Source organism: Asterias amurensis, chromosome 6, assembly GCF_032118995.1.
Source record: "Asterias amurensis chromosome 6, ASM3211899v1".
NCBI lineage: Eukaryota > Metazoa > Echinodermata > Asteroidea > Forcipulatida > Asteriidae > Asterias > Asterias amurensis.
In genome coordinates this window covers 26184602-26205048 of record NC_092653.1, presented here as the reverse complement: position 1 = coordinate 26205048, position 20447 = coordinate 26184602, and the positions used below count along the sequence as shown (strand labels likewise).

At 40.1% G+C, this 20447-nt stretch overlaps 2 protein-coding genes across 4 annotated transcripts in view; both read right to left on the bottom strand.

The window, feature by feature from the left end:
- The window catches only part of LOC139938775 (E3 ubiquitin-protein ligase TRIM33-like), a 106166-nt gene that overhangs the window by 68039 nt on the left and 17680 nt on the right, over positions 1-20447 (bottom strand). For 2 of the 3 annotated variants that reach the window (XR_011786201.1, XR_011786202.1), the window contains exons 5-6: positions 14811-14949; positions 2321-2427 (exon numbers count right to left, since the gene is read on the bottom strand). The exons of the other annotated variant lie outside the window; for it this stretch is intronic. The gene's annotated coding sequence lies outside the window, so the exon portion shown is untranslated. The remainder of the gene's footprint in view (positions 1-2320; positions 2428-14810; positions 14950-20447) is intronic. 3 annotated transcript variants of the gene reach the window in all.
- LOC139938774 (E3 ubiquitin-protein ligase TRIM33-like) overlaps positions 3381-20447 on the bottom strand; it is a 34743-nt gene continuing 17676 nt past the window's right edge. The window contains exons 2-4 of the mRNA XM_071934397.1: positions 13518-13682; positions 9847-11134; positions 3381-9095 (exon numbers count right to left, since the gene is read on the bottom strand). Of these exons, the coding sequence (XP_071790498.1) occupies positions 8479-9095; positions 9847-11128 (1899 nt within the window). The 5' untranslated portion in view covers positions 11129-11134; positions 13518-13682 and the 3' untranslated portion in view covers positions 3381-8478. The remainder of the gene's footprint in view (positions 9096-9846; positions 11135-13517; positions 13683-20447) is intronic.

The window sequence follows — 20447 nt, the reverse complement described above, 5'->3', positions numbered from 1 at the left end:
TTGATTTAGGGGTAAACATTTAATTTTTCAGTGCCACTGTTTTATTTTGATGCATGAAGTGGATTGGTCCCTGACTGCGGTCCTTTCGATTGACTTTAAATCCCTCCCATTGAGAGTGAACTGTTTTCTAAATAATCTCCGTTTTAGAGTGTTATAGTTTATATGCCATTTTAATTTTGATTGTAATTATGTTTAATTAATTAATTTTAAATTACTGTTCTCCTCCCTATAGGAGTGTACAGTACTTCTCCCTCTCAGTTTTTCTGTGTAAGATTTAGGTAATTTTAAATAGAAATGTAATGTTTTACTCCAAATTTTTAACTATGTAACTGTTCATGTAATTCTGCTGCTGGCAGCGAATTGAATAGAATTTTAATAAACCATTGAATAAAAATAATAATAATAATCTCATCATTCTTTCTTAAAGACACTGGACACTATTGGTATGATGTCAAAGACTACAGTTGCAATCATCTTAAAGACACTGGACACTATTGTTACATTGTCAGAGACCACTCTCACTTGGTGTATCTCAACATTCTTAAAGACACTAGACACTATTGGTAATTGTCAAAGATCAGTCTTCTCACTTGGTGTATCTCAACTTTCTTAAAGACACTGGACACTATTGGTAATTGTCAAAGACCAGTCTTCTCACTTGGTGTATCTCAACTTTCTTAAGACACTGGACACTATTGGTACATTGTCAAAGACCAGTCTTCTCACTTGGTGTATCTCAACTTTCTTAAAGACACTGGACATTATTGGCATTTGTCAAAGACCAGTCTTCTCACTTGGTGTATCTCAACTTTCTTAAAGACACTGGACATTATTGGCATTTGTCAAAGACCAGTCTTCTCACTTGGTGTATCTCAACTTTCTTAAAGACACTGGACAATATTGGTACATTTTCAAAGACCAGTCATAACTGTCAAAACGAATTGGCAGATGGGGACTGCATTTTCTTGCATTGGTAGCTAGTAATGCTAATAGGTTGAAAAAGGTTCCACTTGGATAGGGGGACAGGTAAACTCAATCTGCTAAGCAATCTTTGGGTAGGGGACAGGTAAACTCATCTCCTAAGCAAGCTTGTGTTGGCAGACATATAAACTCATCTGCTGAGCAAGCTTGCGTTTGGAGACAGATTAACTTATCTGCTTAGCAAGTTTGGGTAGGGGGCAGTTAAACTCATAATCTAAGCAAGATTAAGTTGACAGACAGAAAAACTTATCTGCTAAGCAAGCTTTTGGTAAGGGACAGGTAAACTCATCTGCTAAGCAATCTTGGGTAGGGGGGCAGGTAAAGTCATCTACTAAGCAAGTTGTGGGTGAGATACAGTTAACCACATCTGATAAGCAAGTTTGGGTTGACAGATAGATAAACTTATCTACTTAGCAAGTTTTTGTTGGGAGACAGGTAAACACATCTGCTAAGCAATCTTGGGTAGGGGACAAGTAAACTCATCTGCTAACTAAACATGTGTTTTTCTGGGGACTGGTAACTGCATCAGCAAATTAAGCTTTTGTTGGGGACATGTAAACTCATCTGCTAGGCAATCTTGGGATGGGGGGGGGGGCAGTTGAACTCATCTGCTAAGCAAATTTGGGTAGGCGGACAAGTAAAATCATTTGCTATGCAAGCTTGGGTTTGGAAACAGGTAAAATTATCTGCAAAGCAAGCCTGTGTTGGGAGATAGGTAAACTCATCTGCAAAGCAAGCTTGTCAGGGGTACAGATAAACTCATCTGCTTAGCAAGCTTTTGGTGAGAGACATATAAACCAATCTGCTAAGCAAGCTTTGGTTGATATCCAGATAAACTTATCTGCTAAGCAAGTTTTGGTTTAGAAACAGATAAACTCATCTGCTTAGCAAGCTTTGGTTGAAACACAGATAAACTCATCTGCTTAGCAAGCTTTGGTTGAGAGACAGGTAAACTCATCTGCTTAGCAAGCTTTGATTGAGAGACAGATAAACCCATCTGCTAAGCAAGCTTTGGTTGATATACAGATAAACTCATCTGCTTAGCAAGCTTTGGTTGAGAGACAGATAAACTCATCTGTTTAGCAAGCTTTGGTTGAGAGACAGATCTGCTAAGCAAGTTTGGTCAGGTGGACAAGTAAACTCATCTGCTCAGCAAGCTTTGGTTGGGAGACAGGTAAACTCATCTGCTCAGCAAGCTTTGGTTGAGAGACAGATCTGCTAAGCAAGTTTGGTCAGGAGGACAGGTAAACTCATCTGCTAAGCAAGTTTTGTCAGGGGGGTCGACCGGAGACGCCTGTGTATGTGAGCTGCGCGTTGTGTGAATAGGGTCTATACATACCTTATGACTGGGTTTGCGCAGGGCTGTAGTGTCAAGCAACAACAATCAAAGTCATCCACAGAGTCCTTTCCAAGACGGGTCTTGTTGGTTCCATAAACCAGATTGAGCTGCAAGATAACGCACAAAGAATCGTCATGAAGGTGTTTACAGTTATTGAGTTTCTTGTTATTAATTATAGAACCTTGAAATATAAACAACTTATTGATTCAGAATCATCACAAAAAGACTATTGTTCTGTCCATATTGGCGTGTCATGGCCGAGCGGTTAAGAGCACCGGATTCAAGCTCTGCTGTTTGATCAGCAGAGTGTGGGCTCGAGTCCCGGTCGGTGACACTTGCTACATAAAATTGGGGAGATAGTGCTTTCTGCTCTACCGGACAAGCTTCGGACTGATAATACCCAAGCCTACATCCGTATGGACTGTGAAAGGGGTAACCCTGTTTCAGCCCTAGGAGTAGGTGGCAACGGCCTCTGGACAAAAATAATTGTAGCCCACACCTTGAAGTGGCCTTCAGGCCTTGTGTGTCTGGCGACTTGCATACAAATTATTTTTATTTTTTTAAATATATTAAAAAAAAGTGCCATGAGCGCCGCTTGCGGCGAATATCAGCACTATAAAAATGTCCATTCTTTTTTTTTGTGTTATTATTATTATTATTATTATTATTATTATTATTATTATTGTCAAGATCAAATAATGTAGCAAGCCTATGATCAATGTATGAAATTATGAACCTTTTAAAAATGAATTGGGGTTGAAAACAGACAAATTGAATAGAGTGGGACTTAAACCAACGACCTCCAGATTAATGTGGCGGTGCTCTACCAACTGAGCTATCTAGCCCTCTGTTGGCGGTCTTCCTATTTTATCATTTTTTTTTTTTTCAGCGGTACCAGTCATTCCAGTTTGTATAAAATGCCGAAAGATTTGTACACAATGCACGCAGGCCAGGTTTGTACGTTTGTACATTGGAAAATACCTCTGTTGGGAGTATAAAAGTTGGGAGTATAATAAGAGACAGTTATAGCAGTCATCTAAACAAGTCTACATAAGCAATAATCAACTGCGATATCAATCTAGATTTATTGACAATGTCTAAAGTTGGGATTACAATAAGAGACAGATATAGCATTCATCCAAACAAGTCTACATGAGCAATAATCAACTGCAATATCAATCTAGATTTATTGACAATGTCTAAAGTTGGGATTACAATAAGAGACAGATATAGCATTCATCTAAACAAGTCTACATAAGCAATAATCAACTGCAATATCAATCTAGATTTATTGGCAATGTCTAAAGTTGGGAGTATAATAAGAGACAGATATAGCATTCATCTAAACAAGTCTACATGAGCAATAATCAACTGCAATATCAATCTAGATTTATTGACAATGTCTAAAGTTGGGATTACAATAAGAGACAGATATAGCATTCATCCAAACAAGTCTACATGAGCAATAATCAACTGCGATATCAATCTAGATTTATTGACAATGTCTAAAGTTGGGATTACAATAAGAGACAGATATAGCATTCATCTAAACAAGTCTACATAAGCAATAATCAACTGCAATATCAATCTAGATTTATTGGCAATGTCTAAAGTTGGGAGTATAATAAGAGACAGTTATAGCATTCATCTAAACAAGTCTACATGAGCAATAATCAACTGCAATATCAATCTAGATTTATTGGCAATGTCTAAAGTTGGGAGTATAATAAGAGACAGTTAAAGAATTCATCTAAACAAGTCTACATGAGCAATAATCAACTGAAATATCAATCTAGATTTATTGACAATGTCTAAAGTTGGGATTACAATAAGAGACAGATATAGCATTCATCCAAACAAGTCTACATGAGCAATAATCAACTGCAATATCAATCTAGATTTATTGACAATGTCTAAAGTTGGGAGTACAATAAGAGACAGTTATAGCATTCATCTAAACAAGTCTACATGAGCAATAATCAACTGCAATATCAATCTAGATTTATTGGCAATGTCTAAAAGTGGGAGTATAAAAAGAGACAGTTATAGCATTCATCTAAACAAGTCTACATAAGCAATAATCAACTGCGATATCAATCTAGATTTATTGACAATGTCTAAAGTTGGGAGTATATTAAGAGACAGTTATAGCATTCATCCAAACAAGTCTACATGAGCAATAATCAACTGCAATATCAATCTAGATTTATTGACAATGTCTAAAGTTGGGATTACAATAAGAGACAGATATAGCATTCAACCAAACAAGTCTACACGAGCAATAATCAACTGCAATGTCAATCTTGGTTATATACAGATCAAACTAACTCCAAAATCTACAATTCAACTACTTTACAGCTAGTCAGTCTGTGCAAAAAATGGATGGAAATAGACAAAATGAGTTTGGGTAAAAACCCAAATTATTAAAATGATTTACTTTACAGAACAATTAATGATTTTAAATGGACAAAATGATTTCTGTTGCAAGATTCTCCTGCCGTCGATTTCACCAAACTCGTCCTAACTTAGGATTAATCTAACCCCTCAGAACGAGTTATGTTCCGTATCTAAAGACATAAGAACGCATTGAACCCATCTTAAGTTAGGACAACTCGTCCTAACTCGAATTAGGATTAATCTAACCCCTCAAAACGAGTTATGTGCCGTATCTAAAGACATAAGAACGCATTGAACCCATCCTAAGTTAGAACAACTCGTCCTAACTCGAATTAGGATTAATCTAACCCCTCAGAATGAGTTATGTTCCATATCCAAAGACATAAGAACGCATTTAACCCATCCTAAGTTAGGACAACTCATCCTAACTCGAATTAGGATTAATCTAACCCCTCAGAACGAGTTATGTTCCGTATCCAAAGACATAAGAATGCATTGAACCCATCCTAAGTTAGGACAACTCGTCCTAACTCAAATTAGGATTAATCTAACCCCTCAGAATGAGTTATGTTCCGTATCCAAAGACATAATAAGAACGCATTCAACCCATCCTAAGTTAGGACAACTCGTCCTAACTCGAATTAGGATTAATCTAACCTCTCAGAATGAGTTATGTTCCGTATCCAAAGACATAATAAGAACGCATTGAACCCATCCTAAGTTAGGACAACTCATCCTAACTCCAATTAGGATTAATCTAACCCCTCAGAACGAGTTATGTTCCGTATCTAAAGACATAAGAACGCATTGAACCCATCCTAAGTTAGGACAACTCGTCCTAACTCGAATTAGGATTAATCTAACCCCTCAGAACGAGTTATGTTCCGTATCTAAAGACATAAGAACGCATTGAACCCATCCTAAGTTAGGACAACTCGTCCTAACTCGAATTAGGATTAATCTAACCCCTCAGAACGAGTTATGTTCCGTATCTAAAGACATAAGAACGCATTGAACCCATCCTAAGTTAGGACAACTCTCCCTAACTCGAATTAGGATTAATATAACCCCTCAGAATGAGTTATGTTCCGTATCCAAAGACATAAGAACGCATTGAACCCATCCTAAGTTAGGACAACTCGTCCTAACTCGAATTAGGATTAATCTAATCCCTCAGAACGAGTTATGTTCCGTATCTAAAGAAATAAGAACGCATTGAACCCATCCTAAGTTAGGACAACTCGTCCTAACTCGAATTAGGATTAATCTAACCCCTCAGATGAGTTATGTTCCGTATCCAAAGACATAAGAATGCATTGAACCCATCCTAAGTTAGGACAACTCGCCCTAACTCGAATTAGGATTAATCTAACCCCTCAGAATGAGTTATGTTCCGTATCTAAAGACATAATAATGCATTGAACCCATCCTAAGTTAGGACAACTTGTCCTAACTCGAATTAGGATTAATCTAACCCCTCAGAATGAGTTATGTTCCGTATTTAAAGACATAAGAATGCATTGAACCCATCCTAAGTTAGGACAACTCCTCCTAACTCGAAATAAGATTAATCCTAGCATTTCTTGAAATCGGCTGCTGAATCCCTCCCAAAATACAAAAAAGAACGTTCAGGCCCAGATTGAAAGGAGCATTACAGAATTGGTTTTTGCTAACAAACAGTTGCTGGCAGTTTAAGCACTTTATGTAATCCACCATATACATCAACAGACAAACCTGTAGAAGTTTGAGATCAATCAGCAATTTTGGTTGTGAGAAATAGTGAACAAATTGTAACATATTTTGCATGACAATGATGCGAAACAAAAGTGAATTAAAAGCTCACTGAGTGATGAACTCCAAACGCGAGATAAATTTTATTCATTTCTCATCAAATATGACATTTCAGACAGAAATGTTTCAAGAGATGTTTTCTGCCATCATCATCATTAGATCGTGAATCTGTAATCTGAGACAGGTTTTTTTTTCTTACCAATTCTGTCATGTTCCTTTAAAGGCACTGGACACTGTTGGTAATTACTCAAAATATCTGGTGGCTCAAAAACTTACTTGGTAATGAGCATTGGAGAGCTGTTGATAGTATACAAAAATTGACTGCTTCGAGTGCTATGGTTAAAACTATGACTCCCGAGGTGATCCCCGGAGCGTTCTATTTTCCCGAGTCAAAGCCGAGGGAAAATAGAACGCTCCGGGGATCACCGAGGTAGTCATAGTTTTAGCCTTGGGAAAATAGAACGCTCCGGGGATCACCTCGGGAGTCATAGTTTTAACCATTGCACGAAAAAAGCAGTCAATATTTGTTTTATAACAGCCCAAACATTTCTAAATACTGTACTATTATTATTAAGTTACAGACCTGATAGCTACAATCCACGGACGACGCGAATACAGATTGCAAAAACTTTTACTGTGCTGCATGTAGTGTCATGTAATCCAAAATGGTTACAGACTTTTAAAAGTCTAGTAAAACTAAGACATATCATGTGACGTGCTCTAAACCAATGAAAAGGCAGAATATTGGTAAGGGATGTTATAATACAAAACATTGTCAGAAACGGCTCCCTCTGAAAGAACGTAGTTTTTGAGAATGAAGTATTTTCTCACTAAAATACTTGAATTGAATTTGAAGCGTCAATTGAGGTATCCAATTCAAGCATCTGAAAGCACACAACTTGTGTAACAAGGGTGTTTTTACTTCAATTATTCTCTCCCAACTTTAACGAACAACCGAGCTCAAATTTCCACAGGTTTTATGTTTAGATACACCAAGTGAGAAGACTGGTATTTGACAATTATCAAAGGTGTCCAGTGTCTTGACATGTGATGATAACAATAAAATATACATGTCACATTCTTTTGAATGTTAAGGCATTTTCATACATTGCTTACAACTTTTCTAATAATAAACATAATCTAACTTAGAAAGCAAATTATGGCAAAATATACAATAGTTAGTTTTATTACATTTTGATGAGTAATGATTTTCAAAGCAACCCTTTGCATGCAATGTTAAACTTCATAGATTGCTTCCCTTATCAAAAGGAAAAGGTTGCACTACTAAATGAACAGCCCCATAATGGAATAATCAACCCTTTGCATGCAATGTTAAACTTCATAGATTGCTTCTCTTATCAAAAGGAAAAGGTTGCAATACTTAATGAACAACCCCATAATGTAATAATCAACCCTTTGCATGCAATGTTAAACTTCATAGAATGCTTCTCTTATCAGAAGGAAAAGGTTGCACTACTTAATGAACAACCCCATAATGTAATAATCAACCCTTTGCATGCAATGTTAAACTTCATAGAATGCTTCCCTTATCAAAAGGAAAAGGTTGCACTACTTAATGAACAACCCCATAATGTAATAATCAACCCTTTGCATGCTACTATTTCTTGCAAATACTATTTTCTGCTTTTATTTCTTGCAAATACTATTTTCTGCCCGATGGAGTGTTTTTCAGAAACTCCTTAAAATAAACAAGCCTGTACTCGAGATAGTTTTTCTCCAAACATTATTTGACTGCAAAATGCAAAATGAGTCAACAATGTAAATAATTGCAACCAGGTATTGCAGACAGAATTGATCAATTCAATGTCATAATATTGAGAACTAAAATTAAGTGGTTATTTGAACTTTTCAGTTTGCACAACTTTGTGATTTAATTTGATTGACATAATTTGGTGGTCAGTTCAATCCATGAGACAGTATTTGACCAGTATCATCATTATTAGATATCATTACACCTTGTTATAAATCTTCACTGAATTCCAATCTGCCACTGCAAGCTGCTGACCATCTGATGTCAATGAGATTCCATATGGGTTGTGCAGACCCTGAGCAATACAGCTGAGAAATCTACCCTGAGTGTCATACTGATGAATATGACCAGTGTTGTAATCATCATTCCACACTGCAATGTAGATAGCTGAGCTGTCACAGCATACACCTCTGCAGGATTTAACTGGTTGACTATTGATCTTTGGATTGATGCTGAATAGTGTAGTACCAGTGATGTCAACAATGTCTACTTGTTGTCTGTCCCCACCACTGACTACAATTCTGTCCTTGCTGTCAATGGCCAAGAAGTGAGGTTCAGTCTGAACTGAAACAGTGTCAATGAGTGAACCATCACTGGATCTGTGTTTAGTTATAACTGACCTCTTCACATCCCCGACCATGATTGTATCCTTTATGACTGCTACACTGAAGAGGTCTACTGATGTCTTGCCCACTTCACTATGAGGCACTGTGTGGAATTCAAACATCTTGTTGCCATTCCTATTGTACATCTTGACAGAGTTGGTATCATCTACAATCACTAACTGATTCTGGAATGCAGCAACAGCCAAAGGGTCTGGAAAACAGATAAACAAATGGATAGAACCCAATATAATGAATGAATATTCATTTGAAAAAAAACATACAATAACTCGATTTTTGTCAAAATAAAAAAGAGATCATTTTTTAATTGAATGTTTCCTGTGTTGTAAAAGCTCTTTGTATGTTGCTTTCAATTCACAATCATACATATAACAATGACATGTAACAATGACATACAGTAGAACAATAAACAACAAATTGTTCATACTACAATCAAGAAAAATGATATTCAGTTCATCCTTTTTAGCAATTCTTTTCTGATTTTACCAAAGTTACTTTACTTATTCATATTTGATTAATTTGGTACTAAAATTCTTTTGTTGGTGTCGATTAAAGGAATGTCAATTATTGAGAATGACTGTTGGAGAGTGGATTTAGTGATCATGCAGCGGATGAATGTAGTCCTAGTCTACAAGGTACAGTGAAATAGCAAGAACCATTCAATTTCATGACATACAGTTTGACTACCATGGAAACCTTGTCTTGATTACAACCAATGCTGTGATGTTTGAACATTTTAATGATTGACTTGAGTTGAGAAAAGCAAACAATGTTTGATAAATAGTTCTCAGATTTGATTGTGGTAATGGAGTGGATTAAATCCTTATTTTCATTGAATACTTTTTGACTCTCACCCTGATAACCAACCAAGAGTACCTTTTGCAAAGTGTCATCTGAGATTTACAACAAAATACCTCTGACTAAAAGAATTGTAGGGAACTTACAGCTTGATGTGATAGATTTCTTCTGGTGTCCCTTAGTGTCGTAGATTGCCACTCTTTTATTCCCTAAGTCTGCCACTGCCATCTCATCCCCAGGTACAGAGGCATCAATATCCACAGCCCAATTGATTCCAGCATTAAAATTCAAACAAAGCTCCCACCTTGACTCCTTCGTAGGCTCCTTCATAATCAGATTACCTAGGGAAATTTTACAAACCCCTGGAGTGAATCCCAGATGGTCAAGGGTCGAATCTATCTTGGGTTGATTTAGATCTCCAAGTAATTTCAAGTCCTTACTGATTGTTGGATAGCTTGCAAGGAAGTCAGGCATTGATGAATTCTTGCTGATGTCTTTGGCGCTCTGTAGTGATTGCTGTATTTGCTGCAAGTTCACACTCACTGCTTGCTCAAATTCCTCCAATTTCTCGTTCCGATCTTTAAGGATGGTTTGTATTTCATCCATGATGCGACTCTCTTGAGCTGTTACCTCAGCCCTGATCTCATCCGCTCTGTTCTTCACCTCTGCCATGGTTCTCTTAGCTGCAATGTTTAGGTTGTCTTTCATTGTGGAGGCAGTTGCTTGAGATTGTTGAAGCTTCTTCATGGTTTCTTCAAGGGGAGTAAAGAGTTGAGTCAATGACTGTTTGTATGTGGATGAGGCTTGGTTGCATTCAATATACTCATGTTGTGGTTTACAGTGACCTATGACAGTACAATCTCTACAAATCATCACATCACATGTTGTACAGTAGAACCTCATCACTTCACCTTCATGAGTTTGGCATTCTGGATGGCGTTTGGGTTTTGTCTTTTTCATTGCAGTTTTCCCATCTCTAACATCTTTCAAAGTAGCTACTGTATGGCTTAGCAACGAGGGAAATTTCTTGTGCATTTTGTAGCAGTTTGCACAAATAAACATGGGGCAGTCATAACAGAAATGTGTTGCCTTGTTTTTTTCCTCACATAAATTACAGACCAACTTGCTGTGTTCAAGTGAACTGACCTGCTCCAGTTGACCTGCAAGACCAGTTAAAATGAAGTTACTCTTGAAATCTTCAACACCCGTCTCAGGAAGTTGTGTCTCCTTTCGACACAAAGGACAAATAAGCATCTTTGCATCTTTGTAGTTGGTAGTGTGATATTCAAGTAAACAGTGTTTACAGAAGCTGTGAAGACAGTCTAGTAGTTTGGGTTCCGTGTACTCCTCTTGACAAATACTGCACTCCAGATAATCCTTTCGGATTTTCTCTAGAGCTGAACCTTGTGCTGGTTTAGAAAATGCCATTTTGATCTGAATAAAAAAAAAATAACAAACTCATTAATCAAATATTATAAACCACAAGGGAAACTGACCGGATAAATTTCAATTGATTTGGTTTTGAACAAACATTATCACTAGAGTGGGACTCGAACCATGGACCTCCAGATTAACATGGCAGTGCTCCGTAGACCAACTGAGCTATCTAGCCAACATAGAGAGACTGACAACACAGGGCTAGATAATAATTTGGGGTGCTAATCATCCTTACTCGCAGCTGCATGTAAGAGCTGAATTGCGAAGGATGCGGCTACAACGTGTTCGAGAAGCTGGCATGCAAGGGTGCCTTTGGCTGCCAGCCACATCAACCCATTATGACCACGGAGCACAGCCAAGATCGAAAGTGTTCGATTTTTCCCAAGGGAGGAAAACCGAATGGTCTGGAAAACCCTCGTGGCACAGCAGAGAACAAACGCACAACTCAACTCACATATGGCCCCGACCGGGAATCGAACCAGAGTCATCTTGGTGAGAGGTGAGCGCTATACGCACAAGCCAACCATGCAATCCAGTCAGCTCATAGCCAGTCAGCTCATAGCCAGTCAGCTCATAGCCAGTCAGCTCATAGCCAGTCAGCTCATAGCCAGTCAGCTCATAGCCAGTCAGCTCATAGCCAGTCAGCTCATAGCCAGTCAGCTCATAGCCAGTCAGCTCATAGCCAGTCAGCTCATAGCCAGTCAGCTCATAGCCAGTCAGCTATAGTTGGTAGAGCGCCAGGACATATATCCAGGAGTGCGTTTTGGCGACCCCAACCAAAAACCGTTTCGGTTGTTGGTCGTTGGTTCTGCTGTTCAGACTGAACGTCAACCGAGTTGTGAGCTCGGTTACCGTTTTGGTTGTGACATCAGAAACAGTTTTTGGTTGGGGTCGCCAAAACGCACTCCAGGGGTCGTTGGTTCAAGTCCCACTCTGAGTAGGCCTAAATTTGTCTTTGTTCAAACCCCAAATCAAAAAAAATAACATTCAGTTTGTTTGAACGGCTCTTGCTATTCTACATCAATTTGAACCATGTATTGTACAAATGGGAATGTAATAAAACATTTTAATATTTCATCATTCAATGTCAAATCTTCATGTTCACTTAGAATGTTAAAACATTCTAAGTGAACATGAAGATTTCTTTGATGTAGCAATTTTCAATCAGCTTTGAAACAACCATAAGCATCTATTTAGTCAGTTTACAAATAATTTAATACCAATGGGATTTGGGACTCATTGGTTCAGCACTGAATATTGGGGACACCAAATATAATAATATGAACTAGTGAAATTGAGTCTTTCTGATTAAATAGCTGTGAACACTAAAGTGCAAGCATTTACAATATTCTTGAATTTTGCTGGAAATAAGCAGAACTGAAAATAATTTGTTTGTGATTAATTTTCTTCTAATTTCTCAGAAACTACAAATTCTCAGCAAGAACTATTTTAAGGGGAGCTTTCTACCATCATTAGCTTTAAACCGTGTAAGTTTAATGTAGATCTGTGGACATTGTGTCGTTGGACCTACAAAAAATACACAGAACCTTTAAGACCCCAGATATGCAAAGAATGACCTAAACACTAATTGGCATGTTACTATGGCAACAGGCAATATATTGATTTTCAAAGTCTATACGCGTCTCTTAATATTTATGCATGAGGTACGTCACAATGCTAACTCAAAACGAGGCGATGTGCGCAGCCACTGCAAGTGATGGGGGAAGTGCGCCCATAGCCTCATTTTGGGTAAGAATTATGACGTCATGCATTTAAGTATTAAGAGAGGCGTATTGGTTGAGTCGCATCCCAAGTCCTTTAAATCAACAAAGATAAAAAATGTCTGAAGTAGGGCCTATTAATGCCAAAGATGTCAAACAAGTTTTGATCACCACTACCTTTAAGATTGATAATCAAACAATACCTTCCCTTAAAGGTAAAAACATGAACAATAAATGAGACAAGTCCTTTGCATGGGAAATTGCTGTTGATTATTTAATTATTGGGATATCGTCTCTTTTTGTTCATAACACTGAATTCAAGTCTTAGAAAATGTTGCAACCAATTGAGAAGAATGACCCTTAATAACCAGCCATTACTTCCATTGCATTGAACGGTAAATTCATTCTAATCTGAGTCAATCATGGAGCTAGGAAACAGATTTCTACCATGAGTGATTTGAGAAACCATGCAGTCGTGTTAATTGTACAAAACTTTTAAATGTAAACCAAAGATAAAATCATTATCATCTAGGCTGCAAATTACAAACAAATTATACACTGCACAAATTAAGTGGTATTTGTATACAATCTTAGGCCTGTTTTAAATAAGCTGCCAGAGTATTTTAGCAAAGTTGAATCAGTTTGTGATCTGTACTCACCTAAGCACTTAGTACTGTTCAAAAAGATGTCCAAGATACGTCTGCAATCCTGTCAGGATGTTCACTGAGTTTACAACAGTCTCTTATTTCCTGGTAGAATGTAGGATTATGTCGCAACAAATACAGTCACAAAAACACCACCAACAAATACAGTCACACAAACACCTACGTAGCAAGTTTGTACTTTGTACTGTGCGGGGTGTGTCCACAGTTGCTGGATTAATATACCTATACAACATACAACGTACTGCAGTACTGTATGTTGACAACGAACTTCAGTGTCAAAGGTCATGGAGCTAGCGATACTGCACGTCTATGTGTTGAACAGTTGTCTGGGCTGTTTTAACAATGAACTTGGCAGTGTACATGGTGTAAACAACTCCATGAGTGTACAACAATACACAGTGAATGTACAACGTACTGTAGTAGGCTACAGTGTGTTGACAATGAACTTCAGAGTCCTCAAAACCAACAATCCTGAAGTCGTTTTGATTTCCCAAGTCCTCAAAACCAACAATCCTAAAGTCGTTTTGATTTCCCAAGTCCTCAAAACCAAAAATCCTAAAGCCATTTTGATTTTCCAAGTTCTCAAAACCAACAATCCTGATTCGTTTTGATTTCCCAAGTTCTCAAAACCAACAATCCTGATTCGTTTTGATTTCCCAAGTCCTCATAACCAACAATCCTAGAGTCGTTTTGATTTCCCAAGTCCTCAAAACCAACAATCCTTAAGTCGTTTTGATTTCCCAAGTCCTCAAAACCAACAATCCTAAAGTCGTTTTGATTTCCCAAGTCCTCAAAACCAACAATCCTAAAGTCGTTTTGATTTCCCAAGTCCTCAAAACCAAAAATCCTAAAGCCATTTTGATTTTCCAAGTTCTCAAAACCAACAACCACAAAGGGATAAAAACAAGTCATTGTTCATTAAGTTCCTTGTTTACAAGCAATACTGATCCGTTACAGAAATGTTTCCATTACAGAAATGATATTCCTGAGATAAGATCTGGAAGGAGGCTGAGAAGTCTCAAATGCCGAACCAAACCATATTTTCAACTCTTGTTTTATATTCTACTACCCCAAAGTAGATTCTCAAAACTTGGGAGACTTCTTAGTTCTACTAGCTGGGCAGAAGCTAGAAATTCAGCCGGGACTACTACTTTAACTTTTAGTAGATAGTTATTAACTTTAATAATGCGGAGTGAGTTTTCAATCTGTCTCATTGTTTCAACTAACTTGCTTTAGTCAACCTCAAGAGACTGTCTTTAGAAAGAAGAATAACCAAAATGTCCTTACCATACTTTCTCCTTTGCATCCAGGAAGATTCAAACGGCAGGTACAACCTTGATGTGCAACTTCTGGACACAGAACTGAGCAACTGCGACGCTGATCGGAGCAAATTTAGATCGGAAATGTTTCTCGGCTAAAACCCGACCTGGAAATAACAAGAAGAGGTTCAGTGAATTAATGTTGAATAATACTAGATATAATAGCAAGGTGTTATAAAGCGCATTTCACAACACCATCTCAATGTACTTCATATTAATGGCCTGGTCATTGTTCCAATAGTATTCATTTAATCTTTCTCAGCTCCCTTTGGGAGTATACAGTCTGAGCTGCTGTGGCGCTCAGAATGCTTTTTCTCAGCTCCCTTTGGGAGTATACAGTCTGAGCTGTTGTGGTGCTCAGAAGGCTTTTTCTCAGCTCCCTTTGGGAGTATACAGTCTGAGCTGTTGTGGTGCTCAGAAGGCTTTTTCTCAGCTCCCTTTGGGAGTATACAGTCTGAGCTGCTGTGGCGCTCAGAAGGCTTTTTCTCAGCTCCCTTTGGGAGTATACAGTCTGAGCTGTTGTGGTGCTCAGAAGGCTTTTTCTCAGCTCCCTTTGGGAGTATACAGTCTGAGCTGTTGTGGTGCTCAGAAGGCTTTTTCTCAGCTCCCTTTGGGAGTATACAGTCTGAGCTGCTGTGGTACTCAAAAGGCTTTTTCTCAGCTCCCTTTGGGAGTATACAGTCTGGGCTGATGTGGTGCTCAGAAGGCTTTTTCTCAGCTCCCTTTGGGAGTATACAGTCTGAGCTGCTGTGGCGCTCAGAAGGCTTTTTCTCAGCTCCCTTTGGGAGTATACAGTCTGAGCTGCTGTGGTGCTCAGAAGGCTTTTTCTCAGCTCCCTTTGGGAGTATACAGTCTGAGCTGCTGTGGTGCTCAGAAGGCTTTTTCTCAGCTCCCTTTGGGAGTATACAGTCTGAGCTGCTGTGATGCTCAGAAGGCTTTTTCTCAGCTCCCTTTGGGAGTATACAGTCTGAGCTGCTGTGGTACTCAAAAGGCTTTTTCTCAGCTCCCTTTGGGAGTATACAGTCTGGGCTGATGTGGTGCTCAGAAGGCTTTTTCTCAGCTCCCTTTGGGAGTATACAGTCTGAGCTGCTGTGGCGCTCAGAAGGCTTTTTCTCAGCTCCCTTTGGGAGTATACAGTCTGAGCTGCTGTGGTGCTCAGAAGGCTTTTTCTCAGCTCCCTTTGGGAGTATACAGTCTGAGCTGCTGTGGTGCTCAGAAGGCTTTTTCTCAGCTCCCTTTGGGAGTATACAGTCTGAGCTGCTGTGATGCTCAGAAGGCTTTTTCTCAGCTCCCTTTGGGAGTATACAGTCTGAGCTGCTGTGGTGCTCAGAAGGCTTTTTCTCAGCTCCCTTTGGGAGTATACAGTCTGAGCTGCTGTGGTGCTCAGAAGGCTTTTTCTCAGCTCCCTTTGGGAGTATACAGTCTGAGCTGTTGTGGTGCTCAGAAGGCTTTTTCTCAGCTCCCTTTGGGAGTATACAGTCTGAGCTGCTGTGGTACTCAAAAGGCTTTTTCTCAGCTCCCTTTGGGAGTATACAGTCTGGGCTGATGTGGTGCTCAGAAGGCTTTTTCTCAGCTCCCTTTGGGAGTATACAGTCTGAGCTGCTGTGGTACTCAAAAGGCTTTTTCTCAGCTCCCTTTGGGAGTATACAGTCTGGGCTGATGTGGTGCTCAGAAGGCTTTTTCTCAGCTCCCTTTGGGAGTATACAGTCTGAGCTGCTGTGGCGCTCAGAAGGCTTTTTCTCAGCTCCCTTTGGGAGTATACAGTCTGAGCTGCTGTGGTGCTCAGAAGGCTTTTTCTCAGCTCCCTTTGGGAGTATACAGTCTGAGCTGCTGTGGTGCTCAGAAGGCTTTTTCTCAGCTCCCTTTGGGAGTATACAGTCTGAGCTGCTGTGATGCTCAGAAGGCTTTTTCTCAGCTCCCTTTGGGAGTATACAGTCTGAGCTGCTGTGGTACTCAAAAGGCTTTTTCTCAGCTCCCTTTGGGAGTATACAGTCTGGGCTGATGTGGTGCTCAGAAGGCTTTTTCTCAGCTCCCTTTGGGAGTATACAGTCTGAGCTGCTGTGGCGCTCAGAAGGCTTTTTCTCAGCTCCCTTTGGGAGTATACAGTCTGAGCTGCTGTGGTGCTCAGAAGGCTTTTTCTCAGCTCCCTTTGGGAGTATACAGTCTGAGCTGCTGTGGTGCTCAGAAGGCTTTTTCTCAGCTCCCTTTGGGAGTATACAGTCTGAGCTGCTGTGATGCTCAGAAGGCTTTTTCTCAGCTCCCTTTGGGAGTATACAGTCTGAGCTGCTGTGGTGCTCAGAAGGCTTTTTCTCAGCTCCCTTTGGGAGTATACAGTCTGAGCTGCTGTGGTGCTCAGAAGGCTTTTTCTCAGCTCCCTTTGGGAGTATACAGTCTGAGCTGTTGTGGTGCTCAGAAGGCTTTTTCTCAGCTCCCTTTGGGAGTATACAGTCTGAGCTGCTGTGGTACTCAAAAGGCTTTTTCTCAGCTCCCTTTGGGAGTATACAGTCTGGGCTGATGTGGTGCTCAGAAGGCTTTTTCTCAGCTCCCTTTGGGAGTATACAGTCTGAGCTGCTGTGGCGCTCAGAAGGCTTTTTCTCAGCTCCCTTTGGGAGTATACAGTCTGAGCTGCTGTGGTGCTCAGAAGGCTTTTTCTCAGCTCCCTTTGGGAGTATACAGTCTGAGCTGCTGTGATGCTCAGAAGGCTTTTTCTCAGCTCCCTTTGGGAGTATACAGTCTGAGCTGCTGTGGTGCTCAGAAGGCTTTTTCTCAGCTCCCTTTGGGAGTATACAGTCTGAGCTGCTGTGATGCTCAGAAGGCTTTTTCTCAGCTCCCTTTGGGAGTATACAGTCTGAGCTGCTGTGGTGCTCAGAAGGCTTTTTCTCAGCTCCCTTTGGGAGTATACAGTCTGAGCTGCTGTGGTGCACAGAAGGCTTTTTCTCAGCTCCCTTTGGGAGTATACAGTCTGAGCTGCAGTGGTGCTCAGAAGGCTTTTTCTCAGCTCCCTTTGGGAGTATACAGTCTGAGCTGCTGTGGCGCTCAGAAGGCTTTTTCTCAGCTCCCTTTGGGAGTATACAGTCTGAGCTGCTGTGGTGCTCAGAAGGCTTTTTCTCAGCTCCCTTTGGGAGTATATAGTCTGAGCTGCTGTGGTGCTCAGAAGGCTTTTTTAAACCATCCCAGGTACTCATTTATACCCCTGAAATAGCAAGAACCATTCAATTTCATGACATACAGTTTGACTACCAATAGAAACCTTGTATTGATCACAACCAATGCTGTGACGTTTGAACATTTTTTAGGATTGACTTGAGTTGAGAAAAGCAAACATTGTTTGATAGATACAGTGTATATCAAATAAAAGCAAGCTAGAAAATCAACCAGAGCCGAACTACACAGCCCAGAGGCACTTTATTATGACCAAGATACTAAGGTGAACATGATCCTGTCTGACCCATCCCAACCCATGTACCCTAAGTTTTTATTAAGTCGTCGGCGGGAGGATCTCCTTGGACACAATGCTACAACAACTCCTTTGTCCCTTGACTGCAATTCATGTTTACAATGGTTCTTAAGTTAGCTGCACTGTGTTGTATGCGTTGTCGGTTTAAAGGACCTAGCTTGTTTACACAACATAGACATAGCTGCCATATCGGAAACTTGGTTCAGCTCTAGCACACCAATTGAATTGTTTGAAATTGATGGATTTACCCTTGCAACAAAGTCGAGGATTCAGTAACATGGTGGAGGAGTGGCATTGTATGTGCGGGACAACCTCTACCCCCAGTCTGTTGACATCAAGGTTCCCAACCATCTTGAAGTTGTATGGATGAAAGTGAGACTCAACCGTCTACCCCGAGAAACGCCTGTGCTCTTTTATGCTGCAGTGTACTCACCACCTGGCAATCCCTTTGAGCGAGACCTGATGGATCATCTATTGGATGGTATTGACTTCATCCAATTACACCATCCCCACCCAGGTATCACTATTTTGGGTGATACTAACCGACTCTTGATTTAAGAGAACTATGCTCAGGAACTGAATTTAACCAAATGGTCAAGGACCAGACTCGCAATGGAGTAGTTCTCGATAAGATAATTACAAATGTTTTCAAGCATTATCATACCCCGGCTACCTGCTCTCCACTTGGAGCAAGTGATCACTCGACTGTTCTCTGGACTCCAAAACAAAGACCTTCTGGTAACACAACATTCTCCCGAGTCGTCCGACCCATGAAGGACTCATCAATCCGTGACTTTGGTTCATGGATTGCTAACCGTGACTGAGAGGAGGTTTACAGCAAATCAAGTGCTACAGATAAATGCACAGCATTTTATGCTATTCTGCAGGAGGCAATTAACACTCACTTCCCGACAAAGACAATCAAGGTCCACTCAAAGGATAAAGCATGGATAACTCCATACACAAAAAGCCTCATCCTCCAAAGACAGCAACTATTCCACACCGAACTCCGCTCTTCAAAATGGAAACAGCTTCGTAATAAGGTATGCCGAACAATTAAACAAAACAAGAAACACTACTAAAAGAATCGAGTACAGCAACACAAGAAATCAAATCCAGGTGAATGGTACAAACACATCAAAATCATGACAATGGACAAGAAAGATACAACCATCAACCCTCCTCCAGGTGTTAATGCAGGTAACCATAAAGATGTGGCAAATAGCATCAACGACCAGTTTTGCTCCGTCTTATCACCTCAAGCCACTCTCCACCTACGAATTAGCTGCGTACTGCCCTGACCCTCTTCCGGCCCCTTTGGTACACAACTACCAGGTCTATGCAGCACTCAAGAAGATAAAGTTGGGGAAATCTAGTGGACCAGATGGCATCTCTGCCAGAATAGCACGGGAGTTTGCCTGTGAACTTAGCGATCCTCTGACAGATATATTAAATCAGTCTAACAAGGATGGAGTTGTCCCACACCATGGAAGAAAGCTATCGTAGTCCCAGTACCCAAAACCAAACCAGCTACCTGGGACAAACTAAGACCCATATCAATGACCGACCATTTCGCTAAGGTTGCGGAAGGCTTTGTCGCTTCCTAGTTACTGGATGACATTCAGAGTAAGATAGATCCGAACCAGTACGGAAATCGCAAAGGAGCATCAACATTGCACTACCTGGTAAAGTTGTTGGACACACTTCATAAATACGGTGACCACCCAAGCAACGTTAGCACAGTTGTCATAACAGACTTCAGCAAAGCATTTGACTGTGTTGACCACACCATACTTATCAACAAGCTCATAGAATTAGGTGCTCGCCCTTAAATAATAACAACGATAGCTAGTTTTCTGAGCTCTAGAGATCAGTGTGTCCGATACCATGGGGAAACCAGCGACTGGAAAACACTCAAAGGTGGAGTCCCGCAAGGAACATGTCTTGGCCCCCTTGCATTTCTAGCACTTGTCAACGATGCAGCAAACAACACCCAGACTACAGCGCTAAAGTATGTCGACGACCTAACACTGGTTGGGCAAAGCAATCGTAACACTCCATCGAGAATGCAGCATGAACTTGATAATCTTGATGAGTGGGTTAACAACAATAACATGAAACTGAATGCTAGTAAGTGTGCTTCTATGG